This window comes from Euleptes europaea, chromosome 2 (genome assembly GCF_029931775.1).
Source record: "Euleptes europaea isolate rEulEur1 chromosome 2, rEulEur1.hap1, whole genome shotgun sequence".
NCBI classification, from domain to species: domain Eukaryota; kingdom Metazoa; phylum Chordata; class Lepidosauria; order Squamata; family Sphaerodactylidae; genus Euleptes; species Euleptes europaea.
The window spans coordinates 13,343,154-13,357,281 of NC_079313.1; the positions used below are offsets into that span (position 1 = coordinate 13,343,154).

At 46.8% G+C, this 14,128-nt stretch overlaps 1 protein-coding gene across 1 annotated transcript; it reads right to left on the reverse strand.

Annotated features, from left to right (window-relative positions):
- Window positions 1-285: 285 nt before the first annotated feature.
- Window positions 286-12,939, reverse strand: ELAVL1 (ELAV like RNA binding protein 1). The gene is made up of 5 exons (XM_056845490.1): window positions 12,750-12,939; window positions 10,177-10,280; window positions 8,266-8,419; window positions 6,254-6,479; window positions 286-709 (listed from the first exon to the last, which is right to left on the reverse strand). The coding sequence occupies exons 1-5, from the start codon at window positions 12,919-12,921 to the stop codon at window positions 385-387; spliced, it is 981 nt and encodes a 326-aa protein (XP_056701468.1). The 5' UTR covers window positions 12,922-12,939; the 3' UTR covers window positions 286-384.
- Window positions 12,940-14,128: the final 1,189 nt, after the last annotated feature.

Sequence of the window (14,128 nt, forward strand, 5' to 3'; positions counted from 1 at the left end):
CAGCAGAACCAATAACCGGTCTCTTAAGGGAAAGGATCTCGGATTCTGTTTCACAGCTACCCCAGAGATGTAGCTGGTGGCCAACAGTTTAGATTTCAGGGCTTAACAGCAGATTGCGAAAGGAACCGCTTCGGGGGAACCTGGAACCAATAGAACATTGCAAGACTCTTTTTTTTAAAAAAACAAACATTTGAACATGTTGGTGGCATCCCAGAATATAAAACCCTTTTCCACTTCTTGTTTAGGACTGAAGACACAACTTTTTTTGTGAAAATTGGTGCGCAAAAATGAGTCATATGCTAAACAAAACAAAAAAAGTTTCAAACTTTTCCGTCACTCAATTAATCTATTCCATACAAAAAAAAAAAAAAGCCACGAGCGAAGTTATTTGTGGGACTTGTTGGTTTTGAAGGAAACCTGCAAGATTTTGTCCCCCAAGCGGTAGCCGTTAAGACTCGCTATGGCCATGGCGGCTTCTTCATAGTTTGTCATTGTCACAAAGCCAAAGCCTTTACACTTGTTGGTGTTGAAGTCGCGGATGACTTTGACGTTAGTCACCGCGCCAAAGGGGCCAAACATCTGCCAGAGGATTCCCTCATCGGCATCTTGGCCGAGGTTGTAGATGAAGATACACCAGCCCGAAGAGGAGTTTCCTGGGACATTTACACCAGAAAGCCCACTCATGTGATCTACACCCATAGGAGAGAACCTAGCAAATAAAAAGCACACAATAGTTCATGTAAACAAAACAACAAAATAAAAAAAGAGTCAGTTCAATCAAGCAAACGTGACACGGAATCAGATTAAGGGAACACCGAAGGGGGGAATTATCTGTTCGAGGAAAACAAGGGCATTGGTGTGCCTCTGGTGAGCCGAATCGACCATCAAAACATTGGGGGGTCACCTTCAGGAAGAGCTTTTGTGGGTTAAGTGCCCACTTTGCAAGATGCGTGAAGAGTCAACCTCAGCCAGCAAATACGTGTATGTATGTACGGGGGAGAGAGAGAGAGAGAGAGAGAGAGAGAGAGAGGGAGAGAATTTAAAAAGTGGAGCCGAAAGGCAACAGAATGGAAGAGCTCCAGCATGCAACGTTTCGAGACAAGTTCTAATGTGTCCAAGAGGCTCTCACCGTTTACAACAGCAGCTGAGAGAGCTTTCTAGTCCTACAAGGCTAACTAAACACTTGTGTGAAGAAAAGCCTATGGCCCTGATCAAATTAGCATAGCAAAGCTACAAAGGCAGAATTTTTTTCTCCTATGATTCTTCTTGGGTGTGGGTGCCTCGTTATCTTGTCCATTTTCAGCTCAGCCTCTCACATGGCATAGCCCCGAGGCCCCACCATTTAGGTTTTTGACTCCCTCTTCTCTAGGCTGATCTTTTAGGATGGACAACTTGGGGTCAACAGGTCACGCACCTGGCAAAGCGGGCTCAAGCCCACAAAAGTTTGATAGAAGGAATGTGTTGGTCTTTAAGTCCCTCTGCTATCCTAGTGACTCACCCCCGACTACAGCTCTGGAATTTGTCCAGCTGATAGCGTCTACCAAGGACTACTCCACAAGGCCCGGTGGATTGAGTAAGAGCAAACACAGGGCATATGCTGCTCCTATCCATGCCAATCTGTCGCATGTGTAGAAGTTGCCAGCAGACCGCCTTGCTACCTGAACAAGGCATACAGCAGCAGGACCAGGGAAGCCCCGATTCTAACACATCTTCACACCCCATTCCTTTCAGAACCATGGGGCCCTGCCTCCTTTGTTCCTCTAACTTTGGGGAGAGCTTTAGATGACTTTTGGGAGGGGGGGTCCTTCCCAGATTCTGTAACCTAGGCCTGCTTTCAGGGCTGGGTGGACTCTCAGTTCAAAATGTCCCCGGGAACTGTTATCTCAACAAGTGTAGGCATTTCTTCCTTAGCAACATCCGCTGTCCTGTCCTCCCGGTTCCCCGTAAAGCTTCCCACTGGGTTTGGCCTTTCCAACCGGGCCTCTGCTCTAACACACGGCAATGCGACAAAACGTTTGTGCTTGGACTGCCACATTTGGGAAGATGCAGATGACCTTCTGCCAGGGGCAGGCAAGAGGCTCATTAGTGTGCACTTAAAAAACAGGCGAACTAAGGCCAGTCCTTTAAACAGACGAAATAATCTCTCTACCAAATGGAACCAGAGGGGCCAAAAGCTGAATGGCTGACTCACCAGCTTGTCAGGGCATTGCTAGAGAGTGTTCTCTCAACCAGGAAGATCAGCATACTGAATTGTTTAACCAAATGTCGTACAAGGGGGAACCAGGCGAATTATATAACCAGATCAACCTTTGTAGTTCAAATGATCCTCCAGACCTTTGTTTGGGGAATCATGGGCAAGCCACCGGAACTGTACTCCCTTCTTCACCTCCTGTGAGCGGTTTCTGTTTCCTATTTAGACCTGACCGCGGTTTGCTGCGCTGTCTGAATAAGGAAGCGGTTAGCCTCCAGTCACCAACTGGATCTTCACTTCAAACCGTAGTTTCCAATTCAGGTTTGGAGGGCGAGCGCTAACCACAGCTTGCTGATTCAGACGTCGCAGCGAACCAACAGACAGGAAAGGGAAGCCGACTCTGTGGCTCGTTCACAATCCTCCGAGTGATGGTTTGGAGGGCCATCTGAAGCGAGCCATTAACTCCAACCCTGACCCCATTAAAATTCAACATTTGGGGGCAAAATACTTTCAGTAATGTAACACAGTGGGGAAAACCATCTACATGGAAGAGGCTGAGTACAGGCAGATAGAAGAACATGTATTTATTTAACATGTAACAAGAATTCTAGGACAAGAATTCTGAAAATACCCATCTGACTCTACACTTCTGAAGAATGAAAAATTAAAAAAAAAACATGCAAGGGTTTCCACTGAAGAGGTAACTATTAGAAGGGATTTACAACAAGCGTTATGTGAAAATGAGCAAGGACTTGAAAGGGGGAGGGGAAGGGGGGGGAAAAGACACAAGCCAATGAAATAAGAAGCCCAAAACCAGAGAAACAGGAAGTCAGAAGAGGGCTACCTTGCAAAGACGGGGCTCAAATTTTCAGATGTGGACACAGTGAATTTAGATTCTCAAATGGCCTGGTTCAGACACCACAGCAAACCACGGTTTCCCACTTTGTGAAGGAGTGGGTGGGTGGGGGAAGGTGGGTAGCTGCGTCCCCGCCTCTGCTCAGCTGCATTTGGACAACTAACTACTGCTGCAGCAAGCCAGAAATGGCAGAAGTACATCTGAACCAGCAAACGGTGGCTTGCTCCACCACCCCGCTGCCAATACCAAAACTCCAAACAGTGGCTTGATGGTGGGGAAGGAGCCAGTCAGCCTGAGGTCCCCCTATGTTACAATGCCTTACATCTAAACCATGCCAGCAGCTGTCCACATGGGATAAACAGCAAAGCATAACATCAAGCTTCCGGGGGAAAACTGCTATACCCCAACTATGCTGGTCCTGTTCTGGTTGTTCCTAAGCAAGAACTGCCGAGTAAACATCTTGAACGCTGACCCCCAAACTGCTATGGATTAACGGAGTGGCCACCTCAAAAACAAATTGCTAATTAAGCTGCTGAATGATTACTTATAGTTTGGTTATTAATACTTTAGTCGATGAAAAGTCAACTGGTTACTAGTAGACTGCAAACTAACTGGAGAGACAGAGCGCGAGTTGAGAGATTCCGCTAGCCAGTTTCACTGTGCTTAGAGATTCCACTAGCCAGTTTCACTATGCTTAGAAATAGCTACCCAATGATTGCTTTATCAGGATTATTGTTATTATACTGCAGTCATTCTGGCAGCAAACTAACAGAAAAAGCACAAACATTGCTTTAGTGTTTACTATTTATTGATTAATGCAAAATGATTAGCCGTAGATAAATCGGCACTATTTTGAATAAGCTTTCGAGTAATGCTTTCGATTGGGAAAACTGGTTTTCAAACTACGTTCTCGGGAACCCTGATGTTCCCTGAAGATTGCCAGTGTCCCTCATGATTAGTGATGGCGGCAGAGCTTCACCTCAAAGGACTGGGACAATGGCACAGCGCATACTTGGCAAGAATAGGCCTGCAGGTTCAATCCCTAAGCATCTCCAACTAAAGGATGAGGATAACCTCTTTAATACCTGTGACATTGGAGAGCTGCTGACAAGTGAAAATAGACCATGCCAGGCTAGACAGACCAAGGGACTGATTTGGTAGGAGGCAGCTTCATGTGTTCGCACGTCCACCGTTACTAAACACTCCCTTTGGAGGCAAGCTTGCGTGAGGAATCAGCAAAGGCCCCACTGGAGGAATGAGTTAATCCTCGAGATGGTTTTGCAACAGGATTCCACATCCGCTAACCTCGTGACCTGCCACAGAGGGAGCCTGTGAAGGGGCGGCGGCAGCATGTGCAGCCAAGAATGGGGCTGCTAAAGACTCCAAAACGGTCAACTGAAAAAAGGCTACGATTCCGCTGAAGGAGGATCAACAGAATGCATAATGGACGTACAGAGCACAGGAAGAGGACATGATTTTTCTTCGTGTTACCCAACAGCTTTTTTAAAAAAATCAGCCAATATGGAAGGTACACCTAAAGAGTAGTGGGCAACAATAGGGCCATTTAGCTGGATCTACTAAGACACCAAGCTACCACAGAGGTCTTCTTCAGACCAGATGTTAAACAAAAAGGGACAGCAACAGGGCGAGAGAGAGAGAGAAAAGAGACGCAGCTGATTAGAGAAAAAATCACAAGTGCGGTTTTATAAACCGTATTCAGGGTGCTTAGAGCTGCAACAGCAATTATGTTATTTGCACTCCAGGGAATTTAAAACCATGGATGTTAGCAGCAGACAGGCGGGGCTTTTTTTAAACTGGCCGGCCTTTTAGATTTTGGACCAGGATTGCTTTTGCTTACATTGGTCTCTCGTTTGGTTTAAGAATCCCTTAACAAGAAAAGCAGGTTTAAAACCACTTACAATAAATAGAAAAGGCATTAAATAACTTTTTAAAAAGCTTTAACTTCCATTGCTGCCTTTGTGCCGCTTGTCTCTTTCAGGGGTGGGGAGTAGTGTTACAAATTTGAATGTTTGCATTTCTGCAAGCTGCTTGCGAGCAGTTTCCAATATGAAAAGCAGGTTTAAAGATAAACACAAGTTACTTCTACGATGAAGGCGGCTGTTTTAACCATCCTGGAATCATGCCATCCCTCAGAATGAAAGCCAGACACCCATTCCACCAGTAATCTTAAGATGACATTGTCGTTGGATGGGACTAGGGGCTGGAGTCCATGGATCCATTCCACTAGTGACAGGGCCTCCTCGGGTGCAAGAGGCTTTAAAAAGTACCGCCACCAGTGGAACAGATCTGCAGAATCCACCCTTTGTTATGAAGCATCACACAGACAAATGTTTCAGTCTTTATTAATGGGAGGAAAGGTGGTCTCTGAAGGATTTTTTTATCCTCTACTGGGGGAGGGGGTGGCAAGACAGGTGGGGGGGAAGGAGAGAAAAGCTCATGGAACAGAACAGAAATGGACATCAACAATGATTACTGACACAGCTGGGGGGATACATTTTCATTTGGGTGATAATAGTAACTCAAAACGGCAATTAAACTGGAAAGAAAAAAAATTATCTCAAAAGCTAGTTATAGACGGCACCTCTAGAATGACACAAAAAAAATGCACTTAAAAAGAAAAAAAAAGAAAGAAATCTAATGGAAGATGTTGGAGGTGCAATTGGGGCCGAGGTGATGGTTTCCACGTGAGCTGTCGAGAAACATGGGGAAAAAGTGGTTAAAGGAATACCGGAAATCACTGGATACAAAACTTACATTGAATCCTAGCGCGAGCTTTTGGGGGATATTTAACAAGGATGGCACTTGTGACCGATGCATGGCTTTAGAGGGGATGGAAGACCCTAGCCATTGTTCAAATTCACACACATGGTTAGGCTGAATGAGGGGAGACAATGATGGGAAATCGACCAAAGAAAAGCAGTCTCGATTCCCTGAATGGCTGGGAATGTAAGAGGCTCACAGAATGTTAATCCTAATATTTGGACATGTAGAATGTTACTTGGCTATCGTTTCCTTCTCTCCCTTTTATCTAACTACTGGAAGGGGCTTTTTTTTAAATTGGGGGGGAGATGTCTGATGATGGGTGGTAATGATTTAAAAATAAAAAAAGAGGCGAGAGAGGTAGAGAAAGAGAGAGACACACACACGGCACAGAGCTCTGACCATTTTCGTCCTTCCTAACCTACCTGAATCTCTGGGCCTGGTGGTGGACAGGCCCCCCAAATCGTCTTGCCGGTGAGTGGTACAGCTGCGAGAGCAGCGCCACGTTTTTGTTCTGGTTGGGGTTGGCGGCAAACTTCACGGTGATCGGCTCGGAGGAACCGGGAGGCTTGTGGCCGTTGAAGTTTGTGATGGCCTCTTCAGCCTCGGACCGCTTGTCAAACCGGATGAAGGCAACCCCTCTGGAAAGACCTTGAAACCAGTAAGAAGAAAGACGGAATAAGCCATTTTTCCTCCCCCCCTTCCCACCTCGACTGGGCTGTAGAGAGGCACTTTATAAACAGCTAAGAAGAGAACAAACAAAAACTTGGCGAAACAAAAACCTAACTAGAGCCAACGTGGTGTAGTGGTTTAAGAGCGGTGGCTTGGAGTAGTGGAGTCTGATCTGGAGAACTGGGTTTGATTCCCCTCTCCTCCACATGAGCGACGGTGGCTAATCGGTTAAACTGGGTTTGTTTCCCCACTCCTACACATGAAGCCAGCTGGGTGACCTTGGGCTAGTCACAGATCTCTTAGAGCTCTCTCAGCCCCACCTACCTCACAGGGTGTCTGTTGTGGGGAGGGGAAGGGAAGGCGATTGTAAGCCGGTTTGAGTCTCCCTTGTGGTAGAGAAAGTCAGCATATGAAAACCAACTCTTCTTCTTCTTAGTGTGACGCACTGCTTAGGCCCAAAGATTTCAGCGGGCAAAAGTTCAGAGCACAGGGCCGAGAGAAAAGGAAGTCGGGGTACACGATTCCCAGTGCCCAGGTTGCTGGGGGGGGGGGGTGAGAAACACGTTGTCCACCTATCTCACTTTCATGAAGAAGATTTGATTTTTAAATGACGACTTTCTCTACCACTTAAGGAAGAATCAAACAGGCTTACGATCACCTTCCCCTCCCCACCACAGACACCCTGTGAGGTAGGTGGGGCTGAGAGAGCTGTAAGGGAACTGTGACTAGCCCAAGGTCACCTAGCTGGCTTCACATGAGGAGTAAGGAAATAAATCCAGTTCACCAGATTAGCGTCCGCCACTCATGTGGAGGAGTGGGGAATCAAACCCGGTCCACCCGCTCCAAACCACCACTCTTAACCAATATACCGAGCTGGCTCTCATGGGAGAGCAAGGAAGTAACCAGCAAGACGCCTGTTGGTCCAGACCAATAGCATAAATCTCAGGCTAGGGCTCCCACAACAGCTAGATTTCTTGCTAGGAGTCCAAAAACCATTTACCTCATTTGCTTGCCTGGAAATCATAGCAAGTGCTTTAGTGGATTCCTAGACAGTCCCCTCTGGGCAAGTTCCTACCTCAATATATGCCATGTCCATCAACCCGGACATCTACATTCAACTCCTTGCTCATACATGAAGCTACTCAGTGCTCTGGGGTCAATCACCATCTCTTAGCTAATCCGGAGGATGTTTTTCAGGATAAAATGTGTGTGTGTGGGGGGGGGGGAGCAGTGCGGAGGACAATGTACATGTTTCAACAATTACTGACGCTTGTCAGATGCCTCCAAAGTGGCCCAAGGCTTTTTTTTTAAAAATGTTTATGGGGATAACTAAGAACTCTTTCCAGTTGTCAGCCTTATCATACCAGAGCCCCAAATCTATGCACATTGCCTCAAGGGTACCATACTTCAGATCATTACTGCTACCCTCTTACAGACTGAAGGTAACTTCAAAAGTGTTTGGGCGTGTTCCACAAGCCATTTCAACTACTGGGCCCATTTTTATTTTTTGGTTTCAGGATCAGCAGGGACAAACCCCACAAGCCTCTTTTTCTGCATGCTAAAATTCCGGACAGGGAAAGGGTTCCTCGCCCATGCCAATTCAGGGAAGCCACACCTCCTTTCCCAGGTCATCCTGCTGTCCTGGGGCAGAGCCTGGGGAACACAGAAAGAAGGACAACCTGACTGGCTGCCTTGCGTAAACAGGAGCCAGCTGAGCCAGGGGACCGTCGCCCAACCTCCAGCAGAGGTGCTGCCATGCACACACCTGTGGTCTGGTCAACCAGCACGCGAGAGTTGATAATGCGGCCAAACCGTGAGAACATGTCTTCTACGTCTTTCTGCGTCATCGTCCTCGGCAGCCCGCTGATGTACAGGTTTGCGTCTTTGATAACCTCAGAGCTCGGGCGGGCATACGACACCTGCAAAGGGGGGAGGATGCAGAGGAACCTTCCATGTAGGCACACGCATTCCTAGATGGTCTGCATGCACACACAGCCTTTCTTCCTAGGCGCCTGGGCCTGCCCCATCCCTGCTTGCATCGTACACCCACCATGGCTATGGTATTTATTTACTTTCCTTTATCCCTTAGAAACTCCTTGATCCAATTGATCTTGAGCAGCGCAATTTTAAATCTAGTGTTTGAGGGATATAAGGACTGAAATAAATCTTGCCACTGACAATGCAGCCTTGGGATCTCTGTCACTTAATAAAAAAGGCATTATATCGGACACAGAGGCATTCGATTTATATCTTAAAAGGGGAAAGGTATAATGTGCTCTAAGATCCTTATAACAGCAGCATTCCAAAAGCTAATGAATCAATAGAGTTAGAAGAGCAGGGAAAAGCCTTTCTGGAAATGGTATATTCAAAATTCTGCCTTGCATAACCATAGAGGGGATAGCATTTAGTCTAGCTAAACAGAAGGCTCTAGAAAGACGAGGAGTCGTCAAATAGTAAGTATAAGCAGGCAAACCGCGTGATGGTGGTATTCCAAAAAACTGAGATGAAAAAACACGGAAGCACGAAAAGTAGTGCTGTCTTTATTTATTCAGATTTATAGGCCGCCTTCATTCCCGGCAAGCCAGGCTCAGGGAGGGGTAACAACCTTTAAAATACATAAAAACTTCAATCGTCGATAAAACGTTATCATCCATAAAACATTATAATACAACTGTAAACAGGTGGCCTTAAAATTTCCCAGATGCTACCATGCAACAGGATTTCAGCAGGTAACCCCTCCACCAATGTCAGGAGCGGGGGGGGGAGGGATGGGGAGGCCAGTAACGATAGATCAACTCGCGCTTGTCCTCAGTTATAGGTCTGGCGGAATAATTCCGTTTTACCTTAAGGTCCCGCAGGGCCCTGATGCCACCAGGAAGACTAGTCCCACCAGGCTGGAGCCAGGGCCAAAAAAGCCCTGGCCCTTGTTGAGGACAGCCACACATTCTTCGGGCCAGGGACCACCAGCAAATGATTATTAAAAAGGTTCCCCTGTGCAAGCACCTGACCCATGGGGTGACATTACACCCCGACGTTTACTAGGCAGACTTTTGTTTATGGGGTGGTTTGCCAGTGCCTTCCCCAGTCATCTTCCCTTTACCCCCAGCAAGCTGGGCACTCATTTTACCGACCTCGGAAGGATGGAAGGCTGAGTCAACCTTGAGCCACCTACCTGAAAACAACTTCCGTTGGGATCGAACTCAGGTCGTGAGCAGTTTGGACTGCAGTACTGCAGCTTACCACTCTGCGCCAAGGGGCTCCTCAATTATTGGTAGAGCCTAAAGCTCTTTGGGAGGCATACCAGGAGAGGTGGTCCTGCAGGTATGACTGGAGAGTAAAGCATTGCTAAAACTAAGCAAGTATGGGCCTACGTGTGAGCCTGGATGAGACCCCTTGTGGACCCCCCACCCTCCAGCCACATACCAACTTTGGCTCCCTGGGGGCAGAAAGGCAGGATTCTTTGCAAGGAATAAAGCCATGAAGCTGCAACACCATGCAGAAAGAACAGGTTTGGAGGTAGCACTGGAAGGGGAGAGGTTTTGAGGCTGCTTACCACCCAGCTGCCAAGAAACAAAGAGGTCTAGAAAGCTTCGGAGAGGCAGGACGCACAGAAACACCGGAGGGATGGCGACTCCTGCTGGGATTGGCCAACCAAGTCACATCCACGCGCCCTTACCTTGATGGTCTTGGACTGCAGCCTCAAGCCGTTCAGTGTGTTTATCGCTCTCTCAGCATCCTTTGCTGTCACATAGTTCACAAAACCGTAGCCCAAGCTGTGTCCTGTGGGGGGGGGGGAGAATTCTTAGAGGCGCACAATCCTTTGTGTCCCAAACCTTTGGGAAGGGGCTGTGGCTCAGTGGTAGAGCATCCGCTTGGCATGAACAAGGTCCCAGGTTCAATCCCCGGCATATCCAGTCAAAGGGACTAGGCAGGTAGGTGAAAGACCCCTGCCTGAGACCTTGGAGAGCTGCTGCCGGTCTGAGTAGACAATACTGACATTGATGGACCAAGGGTCTGATTCAGTATAAGGCAGCTTCATGTGTTCACACAATTCTTCGCGTGTTACAAACCTCTGTGATCTACAAGGCTGACAAATGTCTACAAAGTGGACAATGGTCAGGTTAATTCAGGAACTTTGGAGAGGCCATGTAAGAGGCCTGCTTAAAATGTAGAACAGAGGTGGTGGTGGTGGGGAGAACCATACTTTTGTGCTGCTGTTCCAAACCATGCCAGCCGCTTTCCTGCAAGATGGTGACTGGGCAAAGTCAGGGAACTTCAAGTCACCTCGACCACATGCAGCACAACAGCTTCCGTTTGGGACAGCCAAGAGGCATCCCCCCTCTCCCCGGATAAGAAATTCTGGCAAAGGCCTGAGCAAACCTGGCCAGAGGACAGTTGGCTCGGGAGACAGCCAGTGTAGCACAGTAATTGAACTAGGATCCCCTCCATTAAGAACATAAGAAAAGCCATGCTGGATCAGACCATGTCAAGCAGTCTGTTCACACAGTGGCCAATCAGGTGCCTCCAGGAAGCCCACAAGCAAGACGACTGCGGCAGCACTGTCCTGCCTATGTTTCACAGGACCTAATACAATAGGTATGCTCCTCTGATCCTGGAGAGAATAGGTATGCATCATGACTAGTATCCATTTTACTAGAAGCCATGAATAGCCCTATCCTCCATGAACATGTCCCACTCCATTACCCCTTGCAGCAATAAATAAAGTGTATCAAACTAGAAAGACAGAATTCAAAGAGATACATAGTATTAAAAAGCCGGGCGGTTGTTTATTAAATTGACGGGCAGTAGGTTCAGGATTTTCAGAAGTCCTTTGCACATAACAAATGATGAATTTATGAAAAGTGCAACTAGAAAACAGCCACTGGCATAGATGGCTTTAAAGGGCGGGGAGAGAATCAGGCAAATTCATGCAAATTCAATCAATGGCTATTAACTACAATAGTTAAACCTCACTTTCATGCTCAGAGGCAGTTCTCTTCAACTGCTAGAGATCAACCACAAGGGAAACCCCTTTATGCCTTACCTACAGTTTTCCCAGAGCAGGAGACTGGAGACAGAATGCTGGACTAGATGGGGTTTTTGTCATCCAGGAAGGCTGTTATAGTTCTAGGGGATAATAACATTTGCCTCTACTCCTTACTTAACATAAAAGCGGGCAAAGGTCCACAAGAAACCACTGGCAAATCAACTACCTCTCAAACATAGGGCTGAACGTTAAAAGAGTCTGTCTGAATGAAACCTGGGGCTGATTTGCATAAGTGGTCATCATTCAAACATTGCGGTAAAGTGGCCATCTGTATGAATCACCTGTTCATCCAGATGGTGCCTTCACAAACACCTGCTGGCCTCAGATGGTCTTGATCTTCCAGTGCTGGCCAAATTGTGTATGAGCTAAACCTCTCTCCCAAAGTTGTATGGAACGGCTGTGTAGTAACAAGAGTCAGGAATGCCCCATTTGGTTCCTAGGTTTCTTCTTCCAAGGACTGTAGGCCATGCATTCAAGGCTGAGGTATATTGATCCACCTGCCCCTATTATGATTGCGTGTACCATAAAGTAAAGCTGTGTGAGCTTAGGCAGATCATGAGAAGGGCAGGAAGGGTTGCGTCAGTGCTTGGCTCTCATGGCCCTTTCTTACATGCCCAGGGAAATGCCGCTCGCTGCTTTGGGGTCAGGAAGCAATTTTCTTCCAGGCCAGATTGGCCAGGGATCCTGGAGGGTTTTTGTTGCCATCTTCTGGGCATGGAGTAGGGGGTAGCTGGGGGTGTGGGGGGAGGTAGTTGTGAATTTCCTGCATTGTGCAGGGGGTTGGACTAGATGACCCTGGTGGCCCCTTCCAACTCTATGATTCTAAGTAGGCACGCCTCATACCTCAACCTCAGTAAAAATAAAATAAAAGATTTACAAATATTTTTATTGTCACATTAAAACTTGGCAACATTAACACCTGCGTACAGGCTCTACCCAAGTGGCTGCATCCCACAGATCTCTTCCACTAGCGGTGGCACCTTGGTGCATGAGGCCCTTGCACTGAGGGAAGGCTCCTGGCACAAGAGGGAAGCCCAGCTGCTACTGTAACAGATCCACAGGATCCAACCCACACATACGTTTGTTCTTCTGCCGCAGTTTGTTGTTAAAACAAAAATGCAGTCAAATCTCTTGCGATGCAACATTACCCTTTGGTTTTTGGGGTTTTTTTTTTTAAAGAGAAGAAGACACACATAATTTACCTGCAACTTTGTCACGTATCAGCTTTGCAGATTCAACTTCTCCGATGCTGCTGAACAGGCTCCGTAACTCATCCTGGGTCATGTTCTGAGGGAGGTAGTTAACAATTAAGTTTGTCCTCCCGATATCGTCCCTGCAATCTTCAGCCATGTGATCTTCATAACCATTAGACATTTTATTTTGGAAAGAAGCCTGCCGGGAGACAGAAAAAAGAAGGAGCCCTCGTAAGTTCCGGGATCTTTATTTTACCAAATTAAAAAAATACAGTTTAAATCAGCCGAAAACAAGTTACAGAACAAACAGTTCCCAATAATGTGCCTGCTGAGGTACGACAGCTTGGTTGAACAATGTGCTACTCACTTCAGAGCTGAACGACAGAAATAAAGGTCTACTGGACAAAAAGACAAACATGAATTTGTTTGCATGTTCCTGCAGTTAACAGGTTCTCTTTCCTATGAACTTAGGCTGCAGCAAGTATGTTCAACTCACACGATAAGAAATTGTCCTGCAACTGTCAGGTTGGCCATGCCCGTTATCGATTTTGCCCGAAAACAGCTCACAAGATTCATTATGTAAGGCTTAAAAACAGAATTACAAGGAATTTACAATGACCGAGGTCCACAAATACAGAACTATTGTGCACGTTACACTCGAAAGTAATCCTGAGATATTCTGTCTTCTTAAGGTCTCGACTGAAGGATCCTAATCTCATAAAATTTAGCCGGTTTCACTTTTCCTTGAGGTGGGAAAGCAAACACACGCACACATACACACACAGAAATTCCATTCAACAGATTCAAAACTTAAACTAATACACGTGTCAGCATAAAGTGGCTGTTTTGTAGTTACTAAGATGGACACACAAGATGGAAGCGGTTGCTGGAAGAGATGCAGGTCTTCCATATCACATGTTTAAACACTATGTACAGCGTACTGTTAGCAGATGAAAAGGTTGGCAGAAAAAGCCATAAGTGTGTAAAAAAAAGCAACCCCCCCCACCTGTAAAAATGGCAATGAGAACTCTATTTTTATACCCATTTTCCTCCCTTGGGTGAAAAGAAAAAGGTCTGTCACCACATGACACAATGAACATGTGGGTCGCCACTTGAGACGCAAAAACATTTATCATTAGGACAACTATGCAAAATAGGGTGTGAACATCCACCCATGCGTTGAAGTTACTTTCCTTGCTGGCTGCGGCCTTTCCAACCAGCCCAATATACTCCAAGGTTCCCTGCCTCGCCTACTCGTGGTATGCTCCTGATGGCAGAACGGGCTCTCTGTATAACAAAAGGGACACGGCCCTGGGCTCAGACTGGAGTAGGTCCAAGGGCTCATCCCAGGCATTTCTGGATAAAGGGTCTTAGCAAGGCTGGGAACA